The following is a 27,783-nucleotide window of genomic DNA, read 5'->3' on the forward strand; positions in this document are numbered from 1 at the left end:
TTTTATCCGAAAATTTTGTATTGGCTGCTGTCCTTTCATTTCCTGTTTTATTTTGTAATCTTTGGTTCTCAAGTTTCCTGTTTAGTTTTACTTCTTCTCAACTTTTTTCTAATTCCTACAGGGTAAGCTTTGTAGACACTTCCCCTTGGAAGTTTTCCCCTGCTCACAGAATAAGCTGCTGATTTTGGAAGGCTCAGAAAAGCTGCTTGGCTTTCTGAATCAGTAAAAATGCCCAAGCCTATTGTTCAGCGTGAAGCTGAAGAGATCAGGGGAGGAAGTTTAGCAGAGTATTAGCTCAAACACGCTGGTGAATTTTCAAAATAAAAGACCATGTACAGACTGATTTCTCTGGTTCTAAGGCTCTTCCACCGTGATTTGAAGCAAAGGAGGAAACAAAACCACACTGGAGATCTTATATTTACAATGGCTCCTAAACATAAAGACATAACGACACAGTCAGGGTGGATTGGGACACTGTCATTTTAAAGAAGAAAAGCTGCCATTGCTGCCTTCACCATCTGAATATGGAACTTCTCAAACTGGAGGTTATTAGAACGTTGGGCATATGACTGGATTTACTGTACCTGAGGGAGCTGGGGCATGCCCTGGTCATGCCACACACAAAAAGGAGAGCTGGAGAGATTTTACCTTTGCATCTGAATCATAAACATGAAGCCTGGCTGCTCTGCATGTAACATGCCACCATGTCACCGAGTATTGCATGAGGTAAACTGGATGCTATAATTGACTGTTGTGTCTGATTATCTCAGTTGTTTTCAGTCAGTTCTGTTCCGTGTACGGCCACAGTGAGAGCTTAGTTTGCACCGCCGGTAATAAGTCAGTCTGGGCAGACGGGGCTGCCCTCTGTCACCGACTCTAGTCACAATATTTATGGGCAGAGTTTCTAGGCTCAGCCAAGGTTTGGAGGGTTCAGTGGTCTCAGGGTCTTATCTCTGCTTTTTTTGCAAATGATGGTTGTGTTGGCTTCATCAAAAGACGACCTCCAACTTGCAGTGGGGTGGTTTGCAACTGAGTATCAAATGGCTGGGATGAGAAATGGTCCTCAGCTGGAAAAGGATGGAGTGCCCACTTCTGTTCAGGGATGAGTCGTTTCCCCAAGTTTCTGAGTTTAAGTACTTGCTTAAGTGCCTGTTTAAGGTCTTGCACCCAAGTGAAGGGAGAGTGGAGTGAGAGATTGACAGATGGATTGGTGTAGCATCTACAGTAACATGAACACTGTACCGGTGTGCTGGTGAAGACAGAGCTGATCACAAAGATTTTATGATCTCCAGGTAGTGATTGAAAAAATAGTGCCCTCTCTCACTGTCCCTCTCCCCTTCTGTTTTTCTTTTCCTTCATCTTTCTTTCTCCCTTTCCTATCCCTCAGTCATGTCTGTCCCGTCTGTAACAACTGAAAATAAAATAAAATAAAATAAATAATAACAACAAAGGTCGATCAAATGGACTAATACGGCATGGCCGTGATGATCCATTTGGCAAAGTAAATCCATTGGGTATCCTTGTTGGTCTTCAGACAACAATTCTGACGGCTAAAGAGCCAAATGGGACAGGCAAAAAAAAAAAAAGAAAAGAAAGAGATAAGGTGAGGAGTTTGGTCATTTGGGAGGGACGAAGCCAAAGAAGCCAGCCGAGGGGACGAGAAAGCCTTCAGGGTGAAACGTTTTGGACAGGGGCAGTGGGAGGAGGTAAGGAGGTGGGGAGGCCCCAGGGCAGACCCAGGACATGCGGGAGAGATTAGATCTCTGGGCTGTCTGGTTGTGTGTTTGTTTCAGTTATTTTATACTGTGGTTAAAATGACCCGTGAACAGGTTTCATCAAATAACTCCAACAAATAATGTTTACTTGAAATTTCTGCAAACTAAGAGTCAAAGTTTAAGTAATAAAATGGACTGTAGATGGGATAGAAGCTGCAAATTGTATTATAGAAAAGTTTAGATTATACTTTTATGACATATGCAAATGAATAGTAACTTTGTAATAATAATAATAATAATGAAAGATGGCATTACATAACTTTAAGAAAAAATGAGATGTGCTATCATTTTTATTTTTCTATTATGATTGTGTCTCACAGTCAATTATTCTTGGGGTCCTGAGTAAACCCAGTCTGTGGTCCAGTATGTATGTAAAATATGTCAATAATAATAATAATAATGGATTGGATTTATATAGCGCTTTTCAAGGCACCCAAAGCGCTTTACAATGCCACTATTCATTCGGTCTCACATAGGATGAGGGTTAAGTAAAGATCAGTGTCCACAGTGTTTACATTGATTAAAAGATCTAATCAGTATGTGATAAGACGTACTGTTTGGAGCAGATAGTGAGACAGAAAATCAGTTAGCAAGTGTAGCACCAAACTCTGATCAATACAAGTGACACGAAAGAAAAAAACAATCAGGGTTGTGCAGATGTGCTAATTCTCAGATTTGCATGTTCTGAATAAACCGCCACAGTACTTCCTCTCTAATAACTTAGTTTATTATTTAATATTAAACTGAAAGCAAGAGCAATTTAGGGGCAGGACAGTATGTATCTCTATTATTTTTCACTGACTGCGATCACACCACATATTGAGGATAATATAAGGATTATATGAAACATCATGCTTTTCAGGGGTATTCATCAACCATTAGCATTTTTTACAGCTTTGTTTGGGTCAGAGTTCATCACAAATAATCTGTCCATGAATAAATGAGAACGTAACAAAAACCTGTACCATACATGAGCAGACAGAAAAGCAGATGAAATAAAAGAATGAGAATAAGTGAGACTGAAACAATCCCACAATAAAAAACATTTTCCTCTTAAAACATAAACAGAAATGATGCAATTAGAGGACTCTTCTATGTTGTGCAGCTCTGTGCACCAGGCTCAGGGTCAGGCCGGGCTGAAAATAGGACTGCTTTATGTCAAAATAAATAACTTGTCGGTGGTAAGATGTTGGGAGCAGCTCTTTATCTTTGCAGAAACACAGTCTTCAAAAAACAGAATCATTCAATCTTTGATAGTCTAACGCTGAGCTGCCATTCTAAACCTGTTTTGGAGGCTTCATTCTCTCGTAGAAATCTGTTTGTCTCGTGGCTCGTATCAAAGAATTTTATCTGCGTTCTGCAAAACAGTTTGTCACTGTGCAAATAAACTCTGTAACTGACAGCGCACATTGTCCCGCCACATGTAGAGCTTGTGTTTCATCATCCGGGGACAAAGCCATCAGTCTGGAACTAATCTTTGTATGTGGTTCCATGTGGACAGATGAGAGGCGTTGAGGAGGTACATCCTGCAACTGAGAGAGCGTTTCAGCTTTAAGTACGTAGACTGCGTGGGTTTCCTTGGCCTCCTGATGTCCCACGATGCCCCTGAGCATGGTTGTGTTTAGTGGACAAAGTGAAATGTCTCTGGCTGCCAGCTCCGTTTGAATGACCATACAAGGCATCAGGATTTTCTTCAGAACTGAGAGATCAGTCAGGAAAGAAGATTACAGGAGCCTCTTTTAGATCTCTCTTTCTTCTTCTATCACGTTCTTTCTCAGTGTCTTTTCTCTGTCTGTCAGCAGTTAAGTTTCTTTTCAAACTTTGTCTTTCTCAGCATTTGTATTCCTTATCTGACTCTTTTTCACTCCCTTAATCTTCACATTTCTTCTTCTTTTCTGGCTACTTCTCACTCTTTCCTCCCTTCCTCCTTTCATTTCGTCTCAGCCCACTAACAGAGAGAGGGTACTCTAACAGACCTCCCTCAGGTCTCCTGTCCGTCCACTCCTCCCTCTCCTCCTCCGTCCTTTCTCTCTCTCCCCCCTCCTCTCTCCCCTCTTCTCTCTCTCATTCCTCCTCTTCTCAGCCAGCGCAGATAAGAAGGGGGCAGAGGCAATTCCCTTCAGCCACTTCTAAAACTGGAGCCACCAGAGGAGAGTGGGAGTACAAAGATATTTAGCTCTTCAGCTTCACAGACTGTTTGGACACAACTGCTCATCATCTTCACATTACTTCTGCTTTTAAATTTGTAGCTTTGGGTTCTTCCATTTTTTTTGCAGAGTGGATCTGGATCTGCACCTGATACCTTAAGGAAAAAACATGCAACAGCTGATCAGTTGAGCTAATATATGAGCCCTAAAAAGTCTTTATTACCTTGAAGAACCCGGCCTCAGAAAACACGATTACGACCAAACAACGAAGACAGAGGAGGGAGGAATCCTTGGACATCGTCACCACAAATGAAGGAGACCATTCAGTGTGAGGCCAGAGATGCTTTCGGCTTTCTTTTCCAAAAACTGTGATTGAAACAGAGGAGATCAAACTAACGACAGACTGTGCTGACACTCTTGTTCATATCCTGCACACAGACGTTTTCCTAAACTTAATCGGGGTCAGAGTGTGAATGAGCTTCCTTTGACCCTCTTCTGCACTGAGAAATAAACAATTTCATATAATTAAAGAGAGTGTCATGAAAGGCTTAAGTCTCAGCCGGGGGTTGCTGGTCCTTCTGCTCCTTTGGACTTTGTCAGCTGTCATTGATGCAGGCAGCGCAGAACGAGGAGTATCTGGAAGAAGGAGAGGAGGAAGTGGTGGCGGCGCCGGCGAGAAAAGGAGGAAGTTGCACCGCATCCAGCACGGCCAGTGCAGCTACACCTTCATCCTGCCAGAGCTGGACGGATGCCCCGGTGGAGGGTCGCCATCACAGACGCAACACTATGGTGGCTTTCAGGGCGGGCCGGGTGTCGTTCAGAGAGACTCGCCGCCTGCTGACAGCGAATGGTCGGCTCAGAAACTGCAACACCTGGAGAGCACGATGGAGAACAACACACAGTGGCTGCAGAAGGTAAGACACAAACTGGCTTCTTATCTTTCCATTAAAGGTCACGTCAACATAAAGTTACAGATTTATAACAGATGTTGAGAAAGGGAAAAGAAAACTGTGTTTACGATCCTGATTAACTCGGGAGAAATGAAAGTATTCACCAGAAAACATCTGTAAAACTATACAGGAACTTTCTTTTCTTGTGTTTTCCCACAAATACCACAACATAATACCAATGGGTACATTCATAACAGTGGAATCAAAATAACACGGTGATTAGAGACTGCAAGTATCAAGAGAATGTGTGTGTGTATTTGTGTTACCACATATGATGATGGGTGTGTTATCATGGAGCACTGAACTCTTTGATAGGAAGAAAAGCATGAAAACCATCCAGTGAGTGGTAATGTCAGAGCAACTCGGGATTCCTCCGACACACACCGCTCGAGCTCCAGCAGCTGTGTGATTTTCAGCAGAAACCGTTTAGGTTTTGGTGTGTGGTGATCTGTGGGCCAGAGATCAAAGTTCCAGGTAATCACTCTGGGACATGTGGTGTCTGCTTCCAATCAGGAGAAAAACAATGAGCGTGTTCCCTTCTGTTGTCCTTACAAACTACAATTCTGTCTAATCTAATCTACTTTCAGCTGAGCTTTGGTTGCGCAGTCAGCGCTGTAATTGAGCTGTAATTGAGCACTTGTAATGCCATTGTTCCTCCATTACCTCACGTTTGTGCTGCAGGATTGATGCAGAAATCCTTGCTGTATGATGAAATTAAGCATTCATCCATTACATTTCTTATCATGTTACCACTTTCCCAGTTTTTCTTTCATCACAGATCATAGCTTTGGTCTTTTTCAAAGTACGGGCTGCTGACTGAATCATCATTCTGAATCATAGGACGCAAAAAGTAACTTTACATCAATACATCATAAAATTACAAAGTCAACAATACAAATCAAGAGAGAGAAAAAAGTGAAATCTTTAAATCCCGTGGTAAAGTGAGGGTAACATAGGAGGATCTACAGGAGGGAATACTGATGTGCACATCAGAGGTAATGAAGAGGCTTCAAAATCAGAAGCAGAATCTTAAAATGAAGCAATATTTTGCAGGCTTCCAATCAAACTGCTGGAGCACAGCAGTTATATGTTCAAGAAATGGCATAAACAGTTTCGAACAATTTGAAGTCTATGGAGACTTTTGTGCAGTAAAGCAGAGAGGACAGAATTACAATAATCAATCTAAGATGTAACCAGCACATGTACAAGAATAGCAGTACTGCTAGCTGTGAGGGACGGACACAACCGACTGATATTACATAAGCAGAAATATCCAGGCTGTGATTATTGATATGTGTTTCAAAATTTAAGGTGGTATCGAAAACTCGACTGACATCTTAACCTGGGATGAAGGAGAGATCAGAGAACTGATGATACAAAGAGAATTACCCAACCAATCGTTTACAAAAAGACTTTTAGTTACAACAAGAAGAGTCTCTGTCTTCTCACTCTTTAATTTAATATGCTTCTTACTTTGGTGTTGGTTCCTAATCTGCAGCCAACAACATTCAGATCAGTGTTTGTGCCAAAACTGTTGGAAGCATCAACACTGGTAGCCACAGGAGGGCGGACCACAAGAAATCCACCTCTGCATGCTGCTGATTCTCAGACCTTAACGTGTGGATTGGTTTTCTACAGTTGCCGTCACAGCACCACTTTGGTGGAAAAGAGGATTAAGACCAACTGTGCTCAGTGGAAGGTCAGTCTGTTCTCACTTGGGCGACCGTGGCTCAGGGGGTTGGGAATCGCATCTGTAACCGGAAGGTCGCCGGTTCGATCCCTGGGCTCTCTGTCCTGGTCGTTGTGTCCCTGGGCAAGACACTTTACCCTACCGCCTACTGGTGTTGGCCAGAGGGGCCGATGGCGCGATATGGCAGCCTCGCTTCTGTCAGTCTGCCCCAGGGCAGCTGTGGCTACAACTGTAGCTTACCTCCACCAGTGTGTGAATGTGAGAGTGAATGAATAGTGGTATTGTAAAGCGCTTTGGGTGCCTTGAAAAGCGCTATATAAATCCAATCCATTATTATTATTACTCGCAGATTTGACGCCCTGCGATACTCACAAGGTGCTTTTTGGCGTTGAAGCTGTGATGTCATAGTGAGAAAAGTCTTGTTTCTAGTATCTTGAACGGGTTCTGCGGTCGTCATACGATTACTTTGCAGGTTGCGTGTTGTAGCCGTGTACTCGCTGCAGTGTGCTTTTTTATCGTGGTGTTGTTGTTCCTTCAGCCTGCTGCAGAGTACAGTGAACTTCACACTGAAGTGAAACTGAGTGTTTAAAAACCGTGAAACGTGTTTACTGCTGACACTTATTTTTAGCTTTGTTTTTTCCCCATACTTCCCCCAATTTGTAAACTCTGCTGTTCCTCTCTTTCCTGTTCTGCCCCTCTTTTCAACCAATCAGCTTTTATCCGACACACCCAGGTCGAGCTGCATGGTGTTGGGTTTTTGGGGCGACTGCATTTAAGCATTTTAGAATCGGTTGCGTCCCCGTTTGTGTAGGTTTTATGCTCTATACTGAAACTATGTTAAATGCATCATCTCTTTCAGATAAAATGTAATAAAGAAATCAAAAGTAAAAGTGAAACAACACAAAGCTCTCAAACTGGAAATGAACTGCAAACTCTTGGTTGCACAACACTGATGAACTGATACGGAGAATGGATGACTGAAGAAGTTTCCTTTGGTTCCCTTATTCAAATATACCAATCAAATCAATTTCATGTACTTACACAGTTTGTATTTAAATCTGAGCTGTAAATTTTTTCATCAATCTTCTACCCAAATATGAACTGGATCCCTTTAAAGACAGACCACACAGCATCTTCCTGGGTTTACCTCTCTCCTCCATCACCTCCCCACAGTTAAACCTCCAGTCAGTCGCCTGCTGATGTGCAGATTGAAGTGATTTGGCTGCAGCAGGAGATGTTGATCCATTAAATAAGATTAGCTAAAGAAAACATTTCTAAAGGGATCTGCGTGCAGGGAGTTCCCATTCATCATCATTAGAATCATTTAAAGCTTTCGTAGAATGACAGCAGCTGCATGAATAACGCTGCTGTCTTGGCAGATTTATTTAACTTTCTGAAGACGTTGGCTGCATCCGTCACGGCCACCGCAAAGATGAAATGTGCTGCTAATTCTGTGGAGAGAAGAAAAATCTGCGACTTCCTTAATGTATCACAATTCACATAATTTTCAAACAGGCTGGTATCCTAATAAATTTAGGAAGTGACTAAAGAGCCTTAAACTTTGGCCTGCTTAAAAAAAGTTGTTTCAGCTGGCCGTTTAGCTAGCATGCTGATGTGTCAGACGCAAAACCAAAGTGAGGTGGTGCAAATGGTCTCGAGGAAAGAGCCGCAGAGAAATGGAGGTGAAATTGAGGTAAGTAGTTTAGTGAAAAGAGGATTTTTGTTTGGAAAACTCAAACAAAGGTAGACTGTCTGGTTCCCAGTAGCAGGTCTTTGAGTTCCAGTCTTTTACCAGAACCACCATCCTGCTGTACTTCCAGAGTAATCCTTAATATTCTGCACTTTAACATATGTCATAATTTCACCTTTATTACTATTTATTGATGTGAGAAAGTTAAGCAAAAATGTTATTTAGCACCAAATTACTGACGTCAGTTGTTGATTTATAACTAGACTGTCAGATTTCAGTCTTTGATACGTAGCAATGATCAGATGCCTTACCATCACCTTGGCTAAGAATTTAACTTTGGTGGAGTAAGTACTCGTGGCTTTGACAATGGTTGCTCCGTGTACACTGACAGCATTGGTTATTTCCTTATTTGACAGAAGCCGGTGCTTTATCATGTTATTTCTAATCATTTCAGAGTAATTTTATCTATTTTAATTTATGCTTCAAACATTTTTAGGGATGCAAAGAAACTCATTTCAGAGGAAAACCCCTAAATATTACTGGAAAAGGTTTATCAAGCCCACGCACATGTTAGCAGGTTTTTCCCGTTCAAACAGAGCACATGGCTGAACTCTCAATGACTTTATCTCCACTAAATCTGCTTAAATCATGTCAGTGACTCCACTGATCTTTCCTCAGTAGATCATTTCCCAATATCAGAGCCCTGACTGCCAAAACTAGCCGAGCCTCTGAAACAGACTAAAGTCCCGTGCATGTGCTATTAAGACTTAACGGGAGACGCTGCTTTGTAGCTGCCAGCTGATCGCTGCGTACACTTTAGCAGTGGTATTACAAACTGTTTAATGTTTTCAGAACGTTTGCTGCACCTGTTTTTAGTGAACAAATGTAAAATGTACTAGTGCCAGTGTATTTTACAGTTGCATGGTTGGGCTTTTTTTATTGGCGCTTTATTATTAATATTAGTGTTATTCTTTTAAAAACGGTTAAATCCATTTTTCAAAGCCAGCTGAACAAAAAGAAATAATTGGAAGAAAATGAGTAAAAGTGCCTGTGCTGAAGAAAATGCCTCTTTTTAGAAGCAGGGATGTGGAAAGATCATTTCTCTGTCAGTTTTTTCATAAATTGTTTGGGGTTTTTTTGGTGGGGGGGGGTCACCTGTGTTGTGCACTCTTTACGTGTCTTTAATGGTGGTCACGTGATCAAAATTTGCACCTTTGCAACCTGCTGGAATACCAAGGGGTCTTTGAATCAGATTTCCTCATTGTAACAGTTTAAAGCAGATCTGCTGCGATTACAGTGGATACATTAAATTGTGGCTTTAGATACATTCCGGTGTAAATGGAGCGACTAAGAGTTTTATCGTTTCTGCTGCCCACCATAGTTGAGTGTTTCTTTTTTGTTTTCGTGGTAGCTGTTGGAGGGATGGAATTGCTTTCTGGAAGGCTGTTAATCTGACTGTAAATTCAGTGTTTCGTTGGATTAACCCTCTGAGAGTTTTCCAACGTCTTCAACGAGGCTTGTGTGTGAGCATGTGTGTGTTTGCCACCCACAATGTTAAAGCCCGGAGGAGACTCGGGTCAAGTCCACAGCTGAGGTCTGCAGCACCCCGACAGGAGATCAACAGTGACCTTTAACCTTAGGGGTGGAGTTAGGGTCAGCTGTTGGGATCTAATCGGTGTCTCACTTAAGAACATCGGTGCAAGCTGTCACCTTCACCTCATCTGAGCTTTAATTCAGTTCAGTTAAAAGATAATGTCTCCACTTTCTTTCTTCTTTGCTGACTTTGTCTCCGTTTCTTGTCCTCCCTTCAGAAAGATAAACCATCAAAGCATCAACGAGTCAAAGGTTCAGAGTTAAAGTAAATTTCCTAATCATAAATTAATCCTTTGAACAAACAGATTTTTATGTTGTGCATTGAAACCAAGACTTTGAAGTTGGTGTTAATTAGAAACCAATACCCATTCAAAAGTATTTAAAGTCTCCTGCAGAAGAAAACACTAAATCAGGTTTCAAGAGAACAGATAATTAAGTGCACAGCAATAACGTTTAAGTTTTTATCTACAGAAAGTACAGGCAAAAAAAACAAAAACAAAACACTGTCATGAGTAGAAAAGGAGGCACATTAGCTAAAACACAACCTAAAGTGTCTTAGCCCTGCACAGGAGCAGCGTCCGTCCTCCTCGGCGTTGATGTTCTGGGCCACATGGACCTTATTGCTGACTTCCAAACTATATAATTTTATTTTTGAATGATGGTGGTGATGGCTGCTCACTGAGTCCAGTGATGGTCACTCTGCTTTGGACTAACAGCTGAATATAAATGATGGCCATTGCTGCTGTGAAGTGCATCCATCCAAATGCTGATATTTTTCTTTTAATTTGTCACCTTCCTGTAATAACATCAGTGTTAAGTTGCATACAGCCGAGGTTTCTACTGAACCACAGCTGTGTTGCTTCTAAATCACAGAGCTCGGTCGAAGCACAGAGAAGTATCTAATTCCCCCAACCCTCTTAACTGACGCACAGTGGACTCACTCTATTTGTTCAACTCCTTCTCAGTATTTGTGTATTCAAAACTCCTCTCTCGGGGCTCAGGAAGTCACAAATCAAAACCTTAAAGCTGTGGTCTGTAACGTTGGTTAGATCCAGACTGCAGAAGAGGCAGCTGCTCATGCAGTGTTGCAAGAAGATGAAATGGCATCAGTGAACAGCTGTGAGCCAACAAACCTGACTTCACCATGCCACAGCAGTGGGTCATTGAATCTGTTAGGTAGTCTACTGTTCTGTTATAACAGCCACACCACAAACAGAAACTGATTTAATTACAATTTCTCGACCAAACGGCAACTAACTGGTAAACGTAGTTGTGACCATTATCATTAGCATTTCCACTGGCTAGCTTTAATGGTATAAATGAAGAATAGAGATAAATAGTCTTGCTGTTTTGGTCCTCTATATCTTTTAGATGTCTCATCCTGTAGCCAGACTGACTCCAACTCTGTAGTCTCGGACTAGACTGGGACAATCGTGGCTCAAGAGTTGGGAGTTCGGCTTGTAATCGGAAGGTTGCTGGTTCGAGCCCCGGCTTGGACAGTCTCGGTCGTTGTGTCCTTGGGCAAGACACTTCACCCGTTGCCTACTGGTGGTGGTCAGAGGGCCCGGTGGCGCCAGTGTCCGGCAGCCTCGCCTCTGTCAGTGCGCCCCAGGGTGGCTGTGGCTACAATGTAGCTGCCATCACCAGTGTGTGAATGTGTGTGAATGTGTGGATGACTGGATGTGTAAAGCGCTTTGGGGTCCGTAGGGACTAGTAAACTCAGGGCACTCACTAGTGATTGTGTTGGAAATGCTGCACAGAGCTCTGGCACCTTCGCTCTGGACCTGGCTCTGTTTTCTGTTTCCGTCCTGGCAGAAATTATGGATCAATCCTGAAGAAATATTAATGTAGGACCTTCAACTTAAGCTATCAACAGCACTAATTATAATCAGTTTGAATGAGCAAACTGACCCAGACAGAGCAGACTCTGACACAACAGCTCTGGTTTGAAGTTTACTAACGTGGTCTCGAAAAGCAAATTCAGGTTGCTTCTGCAGGTTGCTTATGAAAAGTTAACTTTTATATTTTATTACTGTTTTATATTTCTGTGAAACAATAAAGAACAATAAAATATTTCTTGAATCAGGTATTGTACCTAAAAATTCTTCTTATGGCTTTTATTTATTCTTTAATCTTTTCTATATGAATAAAATAATGCACACTTTTCTTTACCGGCAACAGTAAACTGCAAATGTGTTTATCTCAAGTGTTACCACTCACTCAGACACTGTTTGGCCTCTGCAGCCGTTTGGTGGTTTTCTCAAAATCTGGTCTGTAAACAGAAGTAAGTGAGGTAGTTAACAGGGGGCTTGTTTAGTTTTCTGCCAAATGACTGACTTCAAATGAAGCCGTGCCTGAGAGACGAAGAGAACGAAACAGGAAAGCCACTGTGGTTAGATCACAGCACGGTTATCAACTGCTGCCACTACCATGCCATGCTTTGATGTGGTCAAAGGTTCTGCTGATGATAACCCTCTGCAGAGAGACTAAGCCAGAGCAGCAGCAGCTATGAAAAATGTGGTGGGATAAGACGGAGAAAGTTTGATTTTATAGCAAAGGATAAATATTTTATTAGTCATGCTTCACTATATGAGCCTGAGGATTGTCCTGGAGCATAAAATTATGTTTATTAAGTCAGCATGACATCAAATGTTATTTCAAAATACTCTGCATTTATGGAAAATATGAATTTTTTATTGAGAAATTGGCTCAAATTAAAATACTTCATATGGCCTCCATTATGAGCTGTTTTACAGGCCAGTTTATGATACATGTCTGGAGCACGTAGCTAGTGAATGTTTCCATTAAATTTAAATAAATTATTAGAAACATTTTATCAACAGCAGCACGCATCTTTGCAGAGTGCTCAAATACTTCAAAGTTGGGAAAACAAACTCTTTATATGCGTATAAGTATGTAAATGTGCAAATAAAGACAAAAACAAAAAGTTGTGTCAATTAGTTTCCAGATATTTTATCCCGTCATGAACACCTTTAAAAGAATATCTGCATAGTTGTTTATGTTTGTTGGTAAATATTTAGACTTTATTCATAAAAATAAAATAAAATCACAGCTTTTGAATTACTTTAACAATAAGTCAAGATTTGACTCACAAGTAAAAATCCAAAGAGAAAATCCAACCTGGAACTGTGAGCTGATACATGATCAGATCATTGATCATGTAGCACGTGGCACCCTGAGCTATGGTACCAGTGAGATGGGTTTCCAGCCCAAATCCGACATTCTCAGTGTGAAGTGTGCAGTGTGGGCACTGTTACTCAAAAACAGTAACATATTACACATTCCGCATTACTTTTCTGTACTGCAGTGCGTTACCTAATTACTATCCAAAGAAAGTAGTTTGTTACACTACTCTGTAACTTACTTTACTTTTTATGGCATTACTCAATAAAATAGCCTGAAACGCACTGTCAGATAATGACACTATTAAGAACCTAATACAAGTAATAACATTATTGTTATTGTGATGTCATTACTCAAGCCAGTATAGTTACATTACTACTGAAACATGTACAGTAATGTGTTACTTTGGGAGACATTATACCTGACAGTGCTGCTGTGGAAGGCCAGATTAAACCCAACCAGTCTGATAAACCTGACACACCCACCCACTTTTGTCCCAGTATGGACTTTTTGGCCCCGAGCACAGTGACGCTATCTATCAGTGACCAAAGGAGACCTGGTGTGTGACTAGACCCACACAGGCAGAATCTGATGGTTATCTGACGCCACGGGAAGAAACGCGCCACACTCAGTGACTCTTTGTCGTGCTTCATTGAACAACATGTCTGTACAGTTTAAAGTGTTTTCTGAACTCAAAACATGTCCTGGACGCACAGCCAGCGGGGTAATAACAAACTACACTGAGGAGCTTTCACGAGTACTTTTTGATCTTCGCTCAGAGAAACACCTGGTCTTTGAGCTACTGCCCTGTGCTCCATCATCCTTCACAGCCACACATCAAACAGCTCTGAGCAGACCCCACTGACAGCAATAATAACAGCGTAATGACCCCCATTATCTCCCAGTCAGCCTCCTTCAGTCTAAACACAACTGCTGACAATTCGGCTCTTATTGAGCTGCTACTTGTTCCTAAATACATCGTTAACATTGCAGCGATGTTGAAAGACTCTTATCTGATCTTTAAGAGGACGCAATAACAAATATCTCAGAGGAAGTAAACGTTGCTGATAATCGATCGATGATTCTGTGCTTTAACGTCATAGTTTCAGTTTGTGGTTTTATAGATGAGACATCAAAGACTTTGTGAGGAGATTAACCCTCCTGCCATCCTTTAAAAAACTCACACCCATCACCCTAGGGACCATTCTCAGCCACGCCATAAAAAGACCATATATCCATATTTTATTCCACTTTAAATTAGCCAACCTTGTAAAACTACTTCTCCCTGAAATATTCATGTAAAGTTTTAATTATATTTTCGTTGTTTTAACCCTTCAAATCCCAGTGTTATTACATGAGCGCCCTGTGTTATAAGCCCCAAAAACCAAAAAACGAAACTAAATATTTCCACAAAAAACCAGTTGAAGTAATATGTGATTGTCATTATAAGTAGGCCTTTAGATGGACCAAAGATTGGCACCAACATACATTTTGACCTGCCATTATTTTTTTTGCATTTTTTTTGCAATTTAAAAATTAAAACTTCAAGGCCCCGAGTCTTCATTGACATCCAAGAAAAGAAGAAAAAATAAAATCATATGATGATAATTTGGGGTTGAAAAATAGCGTTTATAATGGAAGTCAATGGGCAGAAAATGGTCCCCAGGGTGATGGGTGTGGGGATTTCTGCTGCTCAGCCATTTTAGGCTGATTTAAGGAATTCACACTGGAATATTAACATTGACAGGTAAAAACTATCCTGTGGCAAGTTTGGTCATATTCCACTGAACACAGTGGAAATGGCAGCCATTTAACACATAGCAGTGGCACAAAAAGGTCCCAAGAAGGCAGGAAGGTTAAGTTAGAATATTCAGCAGCAATGGAGTTTTTTTATGACCTCACTATTATTGGATTTGTATGACCAATATAGCATATTTGTACGAGGGCTGCAAGAGTATCAAATTTTCACTTCATTGTATTGTAGCTGATAGAACTAAGAACATGAATACTTTAAAGATTTCTATACAAAATGTGAATCATATTAACAATTTGACCGTTGCTTGTTTTGTCCATCAGTCCATTTTCTTTGTGTTGTCCAATTCAGGGTTACGCTCAGCTGGAGCCTGTCACAGTTGCCATAGGACAAGGATGCTAACTGATCACAGCAAGACAGACAACCACACACCTACAGCCAGCTTAGAATCAGTAATAAGATAAGATAAGATAAGATAAGATAGAACTTTATTAATCCCTCGGGTGGGTTCCTCTGGGAAATTCGACTTCCAAAAAGCACAGCAACGACCGAAGTTACAATTAATTATATATTAATTAATTAATTATATTATATAATAATTAACTTTACATGTATGACTCTGAGCTCACACATGGGGAGAACATGCCAACTCCAAGCAGAAAGACCACAGCTGACCAGTGGACTCAAACCCACGACCCTCTTGCTGTGAGGTGATGACGCTGACCACTGCACTACCGCAAAGTCTTGTGGTTTGTCTTTTCTGGCAAATGAATAATTCTTGAAATGCGAGTGGAAGGGAGTGGAGGGAAACCCTTTAACTAAAACTGTTCAGATGTTTACAGAAACAACAATGTCTCGATTATTTATGATATTATCATGTGTGCTATGAAAACAAGAGCGCTCAGAGAGAATAACTTCCCCTGAAGGGTGAAGGCTATACTCAAACTGTTTTATGCTGTCGTCAGCAGAAAAGATGTCAATATTAAAATCCCCGATAATGTGCGTTATTTTCCTAGACCATTACTGCTGATGTCAGCAATGTTACATGGATATCTAATGTGGTATATTCATATTTTTGTGTCATTGTCATTGTCATTTTAAGACATGGACACGTGTTGTCAGGCTCAGGAGAGACTCGGAGGCAGACCGTCTTAAAGTTTCACAATTTATTTACACACAGACACTAAGTGCAGATATATACAGGTGAGGGGGTACGGGAAGAGGGTCTCCGGGGAACACTGGCACGGGAAGGGGACACACGGGGCTATGTACACAATCCTTCGCTGATGCTCAGGTTAGCTCGGACTCCGGCTTTAGCTCACCAAACGGCGGTCCTCAGGCTGACGAGAAATCTGGCACAGGGAGGAAGAACAGGTAAGCTGCGGCACGAAAGAAACTCGTGGAAAAGCTCAGACTTGCAATGACACTGACGAGTGTTACACAATAATCCAGCGAAGAAGCGTTCTCGGCAGCCGCCTTAAGAAGTGAGCGTGGTGATGAGACGATTGCTTGCAGGTGTCTGAGCCAGGGGCTGGAGTCGTCATGACTACGCCCCGGTAGAGCGAGAGACGCAACACAACAGAAACACTTGTAGCCATACAGAGTCAGCCGAGAAGGCACAGGGTCATGACACGTGTTGTGTTTTTGGGGAAACTTTATGGTGTCATTGTGACATCATAGAGTGATGTATTGAAAAAGTAAAACGCAGGTTGTACAGCTCTATCCATGCTCTTCCATATGATATGTTAATCTATATGGTTTCTTGAAATGTATCATTTAAGGTCAACTTTCTCCTTGGGTGGTAACAGTGAAGGTCAAATGTTTATCCAACCTAGGTACTGGTGTCTCCCGTGGCCTAGTATTTGGAGACAAAGTATCTGAATTTCAGGAGCGGGATCACGCCTCCAAACACGCTCCTTTTGGTTTTTATCTATACGTCCCGCCAGTTCTACAAGCTGTTTGTTCAGGTTTATGTGCTCCACCCTCCCTCCCCTTTTCAATTCTTTAACTTCTTCACTTCACTTATTTAATACATGTGGATCTACCAGGCCTGGGAACCACCGCCAACCCCCCTCCAGGCTTTCCCCAAACCGCAGCTCAATTCATGTCCAAGCCCTTTATCGACTAAAATGCTCTGTTGTTGGTGTCGACCATCACACAAAACAAACTGACTAAATGACATACACCTTTCCTTCAGGAGGAAAAAGAAATCTCTAAGGATGACATCTGGGACCTTGAGTTTGCAGAATACGATGTTATTTTGTCAGATCACTTCTGTGTCTCATGATTATGCACAGGGTTTCCTCTGGTCTTGTTGTTTCAGTTGCGTTTTGGTGTCTCAGTGATAATAACCGTTTTAGAGAGCAGCACTAACATCAGGAGGATGGAGCGGTGAGTGTGGCCTGAGCCCAATTAGTGACTATTTGAAATCTTGCCGTGGTGTTCTGCCGTCTGTCTTCACATCTGTGCGAAGGCCTCAGATTAACAACTTTGGGTTCTTGTTTCCGACTTTGCTCCCCTGTTGAGAATAATTGGGAAATGATTTTTGTAGAATTGGCTGCAGTGATGGGAATCTTTGGGAATGCTTTTACCACAATGATGTATTTGATTATGCTTTATGGAGATCTGCAGCAGGGAGGCGGGATTGTGTTTGGGTCTTTCTAAACCAGTTAATAAAAAGATCTGACTGCTGTGCGCTGGCTGAAGCGCTCGTGGTTCATGATCTGATAGTGTAAAGGCCAGAGTCTCAGAGCAAAGGGCCTCTGTTATACACTTCTGTGTTTGTGACATCGACACCAGGATCTCGACAGTTTAATAACAGCAATCACCAAACCTAAGAACAAAATATATCGTTACTTTTTTTTTTCTTTCTAAAGTTTCATCTTATTGAGTTTATGGGATGTAAATCAAATGAAAAGAGACAGAGTTGCACAATGTAGTAAAACAAGGGCCAGAATAGCTATTAAAGTAGAAATTAGAAACATAAAAAGTGGTAACAGTGCAGGAAATGCACTCACAGGGGATGAGGCTGTGGTCATGAGTGGGAGAGTGTGTGTTTCTACTTGTGGGTGTGTGGATTGTTTATTGGCATGAGAGTCTGACATCAAGAGAGGCATCATTCAGAGTGACTGCTACACTGAGCTTAAAAACTATGACATAGTGATACATGGTCCCTCCTGAATTTTGCAACATACTGCTTGTTCTTACTACTTGTCATATATAGTGACATGAATCACAAAGGCAGGTAAACAAGGGTATGGGTTTTCACTGGAACACAAAATTGGCAGTTTGGAGTTCGTCAGTTTGTCAAAATTGAATCATTTTTGTTGCATCGCCTGGTACTTTGCACAGTATTTGTTACATGCCTACGGTTAAATGAAAGAGGAAAAGTTGAACAGAAGGCAGGGGGCTGTGCTGTTCAACACGAACAACTTCAGAACTAAATTCTGCAGATGTCCAAACTCTTCTGGAGCAACGAATGCCATTCTTTCCACCCTACACATGATCGTCCACAATTTCAAACTTGATGTAATTTCAGACTTTCCACACCTGCACTGTTAACGTTAAAGCCGGTTATTTAATATCGATCATCTGATAACAATAACTTAAAGCAGCAAATTAGAAGGAAGAGAAAAAAAAGCACACAGGATGAAATGTGGACTAAAATACTTTTGTGAAAACACAACAGTCATTGGCCAGTTTACTGCAGAGCCCAGGTAAGGTGCAGACGTTCTTTCCTGTCAGACAGTTTAAAAACAATATGCTGAAATTATGTTGTTTCCGTGCACTGACGCATATCCACGTTGCCCACTGCAGCTTTAAATAAGAGGATGACTCAGTCTGTTAAAACCCCAGTGATGTGTTTCCTATAGAAACTATTCTGCAGCTGAATGCCATCAGCAGTTACTTAGTACGGCAGCAGGAGAGGGAAAAATAAACCTTGAGCATGTTATTAATAACATAATATTGTTTGGTACTTCTTGAAAATGTCTGCAAGTCTGACACCTGTGAATATACCGTCTGAGCCTCTGTCAGAAATTGTTTGATTTCATTACACAAATGTACCTGGAGAGAATTTCTGAATATTTTGGTGCTGATATTATGTTGGAAATTGTGCAATCCTTTTAAATGTTGCTCAGCATTCTGTAGTTAGCCTCCAGGGACTTTCTCTTGAACGCTCTCTGGTACATCTTGCTGTTGTTGTCTGATACCTTTACTGTGTATTACAATTTGTGCATCTATGAGTATATGAGAAGCATAAATTCAAACTTCACATGTTGAATCGCAGGTGACCCACAGTGCAGTTTTCTGGGTTAATGTCTGTAATTCCTGCATAGGCCTCACTAGAATGAATTTGGTTGCAAAGCAGCGCTTCACCTAAATCCCCCATATGACTGATTTGGTCACAGTCACTGCTAATTTGCATGCGAGACATCAACCTGTCTGTCTGAAGTCAGACAGGTAGTGACACTGTGGAATGAGTGACGCAAACAGAAAACAAAACCTTTTCATACCTATTCCTGGTAAATTTCACTGTTAAACGATCTGCATTGATTCTCTGTAGAGAAATACACAAACAAATGGAACCATGCTTATGTAAAGCATGCACTGGCTTCCATCCACTGTTGAAGTTACTGTCTGCAATATGACATTAAATTTAACTAGTAGAGTGCAACAATGGTTGCTACAGCTATTGTGGCTCAGAAGCAGGCCCTTGTGTTGTGTTTTACCAATTTTTGCATTGACATGATTATAAAATCTAAAGTAAGTCATTACATGCAACATGTGGCTGCTACTGCACATATCTGTTGTCATGTTTTCAACGGCAGCAGGTCAAAATAATCGCAGCTGCTTTGTGACCACATGTGGCCCATTTTCAGACCTGGTTACTGACGACTTTAACCGCCCCGTGAAGAAGGAAAGGATGAAACAGACTCACTCTGGGGTTTCTTTTTAGTGGGAGCCAATTCGGACATCTGTATCACTCCCACTGATTGTCGTACTGTTATCGACACAGTGAATCTTACTGGCTGCCGGAGACACACTTCAAACAAGCTGGCAGAGATGCAGAGGGAAGGGAAGAAAAAGAAAATCGTTCATTCAAAGGATTCGAGTAACAGTGGCAAGTTTGTTTGTTCTCTTCAGAAGAAAAAACACATTTTTTTAATCACAGAATGAAAACTCGCAGCTGATTAGTTCCTGAACATTTTACCATCTTTAAGAGTTTACAAAGTTTACAAAGTAATACTTCCCTTTCAAAAATATTAGTAAACCTCATCCTGTTTCAACAAAGAAACCACAAAAGCAAGATGTCATCAAAATGCTGTTAAATTATTTTTACAAGATTTCGCTTTTTTGAGCTTTTAAATAATTTGTGCACAGTTCAAAGACCATATTTTCATGGATAATCGTTACTTTGCTGTTTTGAGCGAAGCATGAATGCGTACCTCAGCTGGAAAACTGTGGGAGGAACTGAAATCATTTGTCACCGGAAACCAAAGATAAAAATAAATAAAATACATCCATCTGTCTTTGTCATGTCTACTTTGAGTTTTTGAGCAGGTGACATTTTGCCCCCCTTCAGACTTTTAGAAATAAAATCGGTTTTAGAGTTATCAGAGTGAGGATGCATTTGTCAGTGGATGTCATCACAAAGATGGCAAAGCAATCATGAGAATATGTTTGCGCCTCTGAAATACTGATCATGAAGGATGTATTTTAATCAAAATATAAGTACTACTCATCCAAATCAACACCCCACTTGCTCGTGCCCCAGCAGCACTGTGGTTCTGTGGTTCTCGAGACAGAACAGATGGACATGATTTCTTGAATTATTAGTAAAATATGCATTCAATATTTCCCTGACCTCCTACATAATGCTGTTCTTATTCGTTCTTCATAACAGCAGCTCTTCTCGTCATGTGTTTCACGTACACATGCTGTCATGAGTAATAACAGTTCATATAGAAACCAGACTGAAAGGCAGAAAGCAGCTACTTCCTAATGAGACTGAGATGATGACATTAATAGATGAGCTAAAGGAGGAAGTCCGTGCTGTTATAATGTCCAACACAGGCCTTTGCTCGCTGTGGAATTCGGGTTTGACTTAATGGCGTCTTGATTCAGCTCGTTGTCATGATAAAACACTACAGTTTAAAAGTTGGAAGAGACAAAGTGGATTAAAAGGAGGGTAAGTGCTTAAAAGAAACAGAGACAGCGAGGAAACAAGGGAGGGGGAACTGAAGAGGAGGACATAGTTCAGCACTTTCAGACATGTCGCCTATTAACTCATGAATCACAACAGTGAAGCCAAGCAAGCACGCTGGGGGGGGGGGGGGGGGGGGGGGGGGGTGACGAAGATACAGTCAGCAGAGATAAATGTAAGGAGGGGGAGGGAGGTGAGAAGAACTGTGAGACAGAAACAGCGAGAGGGAGGAAAAATGCAAATACATTAATACAGAGTTGCAAAACCAATTTTAGGTCAATATTTTTCTGAGAATGTGGCATAAAAGATGTAGTTGTTCTATATTTAAAGATTAGATGCTTATGATTTCAGGGCCTTAGGTAATGTTTTATTGATAGTTCTCAAGAATACAATAAAGTCTAGAGAGAAAGAGTTCTCAGTCTTCAGTCAGGGTCAATAAATAAAGGTAACCATTTAGTATCAAGTGTCTGTGTCTGTGGATTTCACCCAGACAGTTTACAGCACGGTAACTACTCCACCATTTGCTCTAATTATGGCCACGTCTAACTCCAGAAAATATAGGTGGGGGTCCTAAAGTGGAGGATTCTCAGAATCCAGAGATGACTGGGAAACATCGCGGTTGCAGTTCATTCTATCTTTTATATACAGTCTATGGCTTCTCATGCATTGGATTTGTGATAAGTGTTTTTTAAATTAGAATAAAGTGTTTTGAGGCACTCATGACTTCTTTATACTTTTCCCCCAAAGAATTCGACCTTCTTTCTACACAAAACAGGAAACCTATAAGAATTAATTTCTTCTTTGAAACTGTCGGCGCAAAGAAGTGTTGGCTGCTGGAGACACACTTCTAACAAACCTGCAGAGATACAGACTGAAGAAGAGGAAGAGAGGAAAATCATTTATTTAAAGAATTATAGTAATAGTGGCAAAATGTTTTCTTTTTGGGAAAAAAAAACACATTTTTTAAATCGATTCAATTCAGTTTTATTTACACAGCACCAAATCACAACAGCAGTCGCCTCAAGGCGCTTTATATTGTACAGTAGATCGTACAATAATAGATGCAGAGAAAAACCCAACAATCATATGACCCCCTATGAGCAAGCACTTTGGCGACAGTGGGAAGGAAAAACTTCCTTTTAACGGGAAGAAACCTCTGACAGAACCAGGCTCAGCGAGGGGCGGGGCCATCTGCTGCGACCGGTTGGGGTGAGAGAAGGAAGACAGGATAAAGACATGCTGTGGAAGAGAGACAGAGATTAATACCAGATATGATTCAATGCAGAGAGCAAATTGCAAAATTTAAACTCAAAGCTTCAGTTTCTGGAAACTTTGCTGACACCAAACTCAAATGCAGCTCAGTATCTTTAAGAGATACTGGACTGGATGTCTGGACTAGCATGACTTGTAAACTAGATGGCGTTTTGCATATTCTTTAAAGGCCTGCTTTAGACTTGATTTTAGGGATAAAATTAGAGTTAGGTTAAGGCAAGTTTTAGGAACTTAGTTTTGAAGGTTAAAATTTGGGGGTAAGAGGCTAAGGAATGCAATTATGTCATTATTGTGTCTTTAGGAACTTTGTTACTAGCATCCATCCATCCATCCATCTTCTTCCGCTTTATCCGGGGCCGGGTCGCGGGGGCAGCAGCCCAAGCAGAGAAGCCCAGACCTCCCTCTCCCCAGCCACCTCCTCCAGCTTATCCGGGGGAAGACCAAGGCATTCCCAGGCCACCTGCGAGATATAATCTCTCCAGCATGTTCTGGGTCTGCCCCGGGGCCTCCTCCCAGTGGGACATGCCTGGAACACCTCACCCAGGAGGCATCCTTGTCAGATGCCTGAACCACCTCAGCTGGCTCCTTTCGATGTGGAGCAGCAGCTGCTCTACTCTGAGCCCCTCCCGGATGGCCGAACTTCTCACCCTATCTCTAAGGGAGAGGCCAGCCACCCTTCGGAGGAAACCCATTTTCTGCTGCTTGTATCCGCGATCTCGTTCTTTCGGTCACTACCCACAGCTCATGACCATAGGTGAGGGTAGGGACGTAAAAAAATTGAGAGCTTCACTTTTACGCTCATCTCTCTCTTCACCACAAGGGAAGCATCCGCATTACTGCAGCCGCAGCACCAATCCGTCTGTCGATCTCCTGCTCCCTTCTCCCATCACTCGCAAACAAGACCCCGAGATACTTGAACTCCTCCACTTGGTCTTGTCCCTGACAAGACCAAGTGGGAACTCTACCCTTTTCCGGCTGAGGACCATGGCCTCAGATTTGGAGGTGCTGATTCCCACCGCTTCACACTCAACTGCGAACAGTTCCAAGGCAAGTTGGAGGCCATCACCTGATGAAGCCAACAGGCCCACATCATCTGCGAAAAGCAAATGAGATTCTGAGACCACCAAAGTGAAAGCCTTCCGCAACTTGGCTATGCCTAGAAATTCTGTCCATAAAAATTATGAACAGAATCGTGACAAAGGGCAGCCCTGGCGGAGCCCATCACCCACCGGGAACGAGTCTGACTTATTGTCGGCTATGCTCTTGCAATGGTCGTATAAGGACTGAATGGCCCGTAGCAATGGGCCAGACACTCCGTACTCCTGGAGCATCCCGGTCGAATACCTTCTCCGAGTCCACAAAACACACGTAGACTGGTTGAGCAAACTCCCATGCACCCTCAAGCTTCCTCGAGAGGATAAAGAGCTGGTCCAGTGTTCCACGACCAGGATGGAAACCGCATTGTTCCTCCTGTATCCGAGGTTCAACTAACGGACGAACTCTCCTCTCCAGAGGAGAGGTTACTAGCCTCCAATTGCAAAAACACCCCATTTGTTCCCATTTCCTTAGTTGAATCGATGAAAAATGCCAAAGACAACACAGTTTGACAGCCTAAAATTTTATTTTTTTAGTAGTAACGTGATCCCAAAGAGCTATTAGCTGAAAACTAATCTCAAGATGGTATGCAGTGTGTGCTTAAAAAATTAATACAAGTGGAGACAAATCAAGAAGAAGATGAACAGAAACTGAAGTCATGTCCTTAAAAAATAGGGAAAAGTTCAAGCAAAGGCTGACAGATTCATCTGACAATGGCCTTCCTTGAAAGGCCATTGTCAGTGAAGACTGAGGTACACAAGAAATGGACAGAAAATCAGTGGTTCAAGTCATTGTCAATATGTACAGATGAAGCCAGAAGAGAAGTAGAACAGAGAGCGTATAAAGCCATCTGTAAAACATTGCAGAGGCTCTGGCATATACCATCTGGAAAACCTCTGATTGATTATCAGTCTTAGATTGGAGCCCAGATCGCAGCTTTATTGAAGCAGTGTGGGACCGTCCTGACACAGAACGGACCAAAAGGCAGAAACATTGAAAGAAAAAACAGCTTTGAATGTCCTTCAAGAAGCTTGGAGAACTATTACTGAAGACTGGCTCAGAGAGTTAAGATTAAAGGTGGTCAAACCAAATGACTTTCAAGCTCGTTGTAATATAACAAAGTTTACTGTATTTCTGTTTGTATGTTTCAGTAAATCCCTACACCTGTTTCCAAGAATTGAGGTGAAAGACTTGAAACTTTTCCACAATCCTTCCGATAGAGGTTTGGTCTTGTTGGAGGCAAAGTCAAGATGGCCGATTGGTGTCATGCCTGGGTGTAGATGGACTTTCACTGCATTCTGTGTTTTGTTTAAAGAACCAGAAAACGTTTTCCTCTCCAACTCCAAAATCTCACTTCTCTGTTTAGTTTTGACACCCTTTTTTCACATGTCATGTTTGGATCATTGAGATTTGTGAACAGTTTTGTTTTAAATAGACTGATGAGCTTTAGAAGCTCATCATTCATTTCTGTTAGGGCAGGATAAACATTCCTGCCTGATCTAATACTTCACAAGTTATCTGAAAAGGAGTGATGGCAGAAAATCAAAACGATTTATTCTCATTTAAAACTTCTTGTGTATCATCACTAACATGTGTATCAGAGTGAAGAATACCTTTTGAAGATTAAACATAAATGTGAGTTTTACGTTATAATCTAATTCATGTAAAAGGAAAAATATTTAATATTTAATATGTAATTCTCCCTATCAAATCTTGGAAAGGGTGTTGTGCCATAAGATGTATTAACTATATATCAATAAATAAATCAGAAAATCCAATAAAAAAAATGTCTATGTTGCGATGAGAATATACAGGGTTTCTTCTCTATCAGTTTTTCAGACAGGCAGTGATAGCAGCACTTTACTGCAGAGCATCACTTCAGCCGCAGCCTCTTCGTCTGCTGCACACCAGCTGCTTCACGTCTCAGCTCAGAGCCGAGACGGAGCTTTTATTTCCCTGGAAGTCAATCTCAAACTACAAGTATCCACAACACCTTTTTTTAAAACCATCTTTCTCTGCTTCAGATCAAACTCGATGTCGCTGCTATGCAGACAGACAGCTCGCATTACCTTCTAATTTACTGCTGTCAACGCAAAGCCATAAATTTCCCTAAAAGACAGTTTGATGAGTTCAGTCAATCAGGAGGACTGACTGAGAAAACCCACTGCTGCTCCATATCGAAAGGAGCCAGTTGAGGCATGCACCTCCAGGATAAGGTCTTCTGGGGTATCCCACCAAGAGGATGGCCCAGAGTAGAGATCAAATCTATTGGCTGGACTGGGAACGCCTCAAGGTTTCCCTGGATGAGCTCAAGGAGGTCTGCGCTTCCCTGACTTAAGACCCAACCTGACTTCAGATAAGCAGGAAAAAATAAAATAAAAATGTTTTAAATATTAATTTGTCATAATATAATAATAAGGGGACTTTAGTAGTAATGTTTTCATATCATATCTGAGTGTTTCTTGGTTGTAGACTTGTTGGTTTGATGGTAACTTTTTTGGGGGTTTCATTGACTAAGAAATTAGTGGCCAGGAGCATCCCTAATATTAATATTTCAATACAAGATCTCCTTAGAAGTGTTTTTTTATCTAACAGTACTTCTGTCAATAATCTCAAGTGTTACACTTACAATTTACTTGGATCTATTTTATCAGTTATATTTTATTATAATTTTGTTATCATCTCAGAGACAAACGCCATCTAAGAGTGAATCTTCTCTTCTCTTTTGTAGAGTGCTATCCAGTTAAACATGGCTCTTCTTCTCTTGTGTTTTCGCTAAAAAGTATCCAAGTAATTAATGTGATTATTGTGACTCTAGCTCTACACGCTTGGTCTGCAGATGGTGGCAGCAGTCCCTGTTCCTGGTGGGCTAATCCAGAACCTGCACCAGATGTAGCGTTGGTTCTCTTCAGGGCAGAACAAACAGACAGTTCAAAGTATCTGCAGAGAATAATCTTCGTTACGGTATTTAATAATAATGACTCCAATGCTTTCAGCCAAATAACTGGAGCGTTATTGTGAAATATAACCAATAACTAGGGCAGCCTAACCACCACAGAGTCAGCATCACAAACACAAAACCTATAAATGAAACTGTCATTCTTATCAGGTCACAGTCAGACTGACCTGCAACAGTAGGAGTAGATCTGCTGGATGGTCACCAGTTTCATTTCTCGAGCAAAAATGGGAGCTGTTCTTGTTCGTGCTTGAAACTATAAACTATGAAGACTTTCCACTGTCGCCATTCTGCCTTTCTCACTTGTGTTTTTCTTTTTCTGTGCATCCCCATTACTTCTGGTTTATGAATGACCATAAATCCTGCATAAAAAATGTTGCCACTGACTTAGCTTATAGTAGCTGCGGGGCACGTGCAGTATGGATGTTTAATCATACAGGCAACACGGAGGACTTTCTTTTGGGGACAAAAAGCATGCTTTGCACAAATCGTTACATTTTAGGGTGGCAGCTAGATTTAGGATCGGGGTTAGTGATTACTTGGTAATTATGGATAGTTTCCAAGAAATTACTCTACTGTAAAGTCAATATAATGTACTCTGAATTGAGGGGAACACAACTTTGTGAGTGTGTGTTGTTGTTGTAACACAGTGAGTTCACAAGCAAATCCATAGCATAATTCTAGATAATTTCTCCGTGTTATGATCCGCAGCTGCTTTTCGTTTCACTGATTTTTACAAAAGCTCTGAGACTTTTTAATAGCACTTAAGTAAACCCAGATACCAAGATAAGTTGCAAAAACACACACACTTTTCTTCTAATCAGCTGATCTGTTGCACAATGAAGTACTCTGATTACGTGCATGTATGAAAACAAAGTGAAAATGCACCAATGTACGGTCTCAGTCTCTCACACAGACATGCAAATGTGTTGACAGATGAAGCAGGTTCATAAGAAACATACACAAACAGTAATATAAAAGAATAAGAACGGAAAAGGTTACACAAAAATGCTGCACGGATCACACGCATGGACACACACAGCTCTCATCAGCTGCTGTGATTCCCTTTGGATGTCCTTTTTTCTGACGTTATTTGTCAGTTGGCTTTTCCCAGAGAAAAGCTGCTGCCAGCACAACAGCTGGAAAACAAACAAACCAACAGTCAGCAACTTTCCCATTACTGCTTCCCATTAGATCTGTGTGCCTGTCCGTGTCCGTGTGTGTGTGTGTGTGTGTGTGTGTGTGTGTGTGTGTGTGTGTGTGTGTGTGTGTGTGTGTGTGTGTTAGATGAACAGGGGTATCATTAAAAAACATTTAATCTGATCCATACAGTGTTTATGTGTGGCATTTGTCCTAAATTATTTATGGGGCGATCGTGGCTCAAGAGTTGGGAGTTCCCTTGTAATCGGAAGGTTGCCAGTTTGAGCCCGGCTCGGACAGTCTCGGTCGTTGTGTCCTTGGGCAAGACACTTCACCCTTTGCCTACTGGTGGTGGTCAGAGGGCCCGGTGGCA

The 27,783-nt window shown here is 41.5% G+C and overlaps 1 protein-coding gene across 2 annotated transcripts in view; it reads left to right on the forward strand.

Annotated features, from left to right (window-relative positions):
• The first annotated feature begins 3,829 nt into the window (after window positions 1-3,829).
• angpt4 (angiopoietin 4) overlaps window positions 3,830-27,783 on the forward strand; it is a 68,637-nt gene continuing 44,683 nt past the window's right edge. The window contains exon 1 of one of the 2 annotated variants that reach the window (XM_014411116.4): window positions 3,830-4,836. In XM_014411116.4, coding sequence (XP_014266602.1) covers window positions 4,462-4,836 — 375 coding nt within the window. In that variant the 5' untranslated portion in view covers window positions 3,830-4,461. The remainder of the gene's footprint in view (window positions 4,837-27,783) is intronic. The other variant, XM_014411115.4, reaches the window with a different exon arrangement.

The sequence above is a fragment of the Maylandia zebra genome, linkage group LG5 (genome assembly GCF_041146795.1).
Source record: "Maylandia zebra isolate NMK-2024a linkage group LG5, Mzebra_GT3a, whole genome shotgun sequence".
Classification (NCBI taxonomy): domain Eukaryota; kingdom Metazoa; phylum Chordata; class Actinopteri; order Cichliformes; family Cichlidae; genus Maylandia; species Maylandia zebra.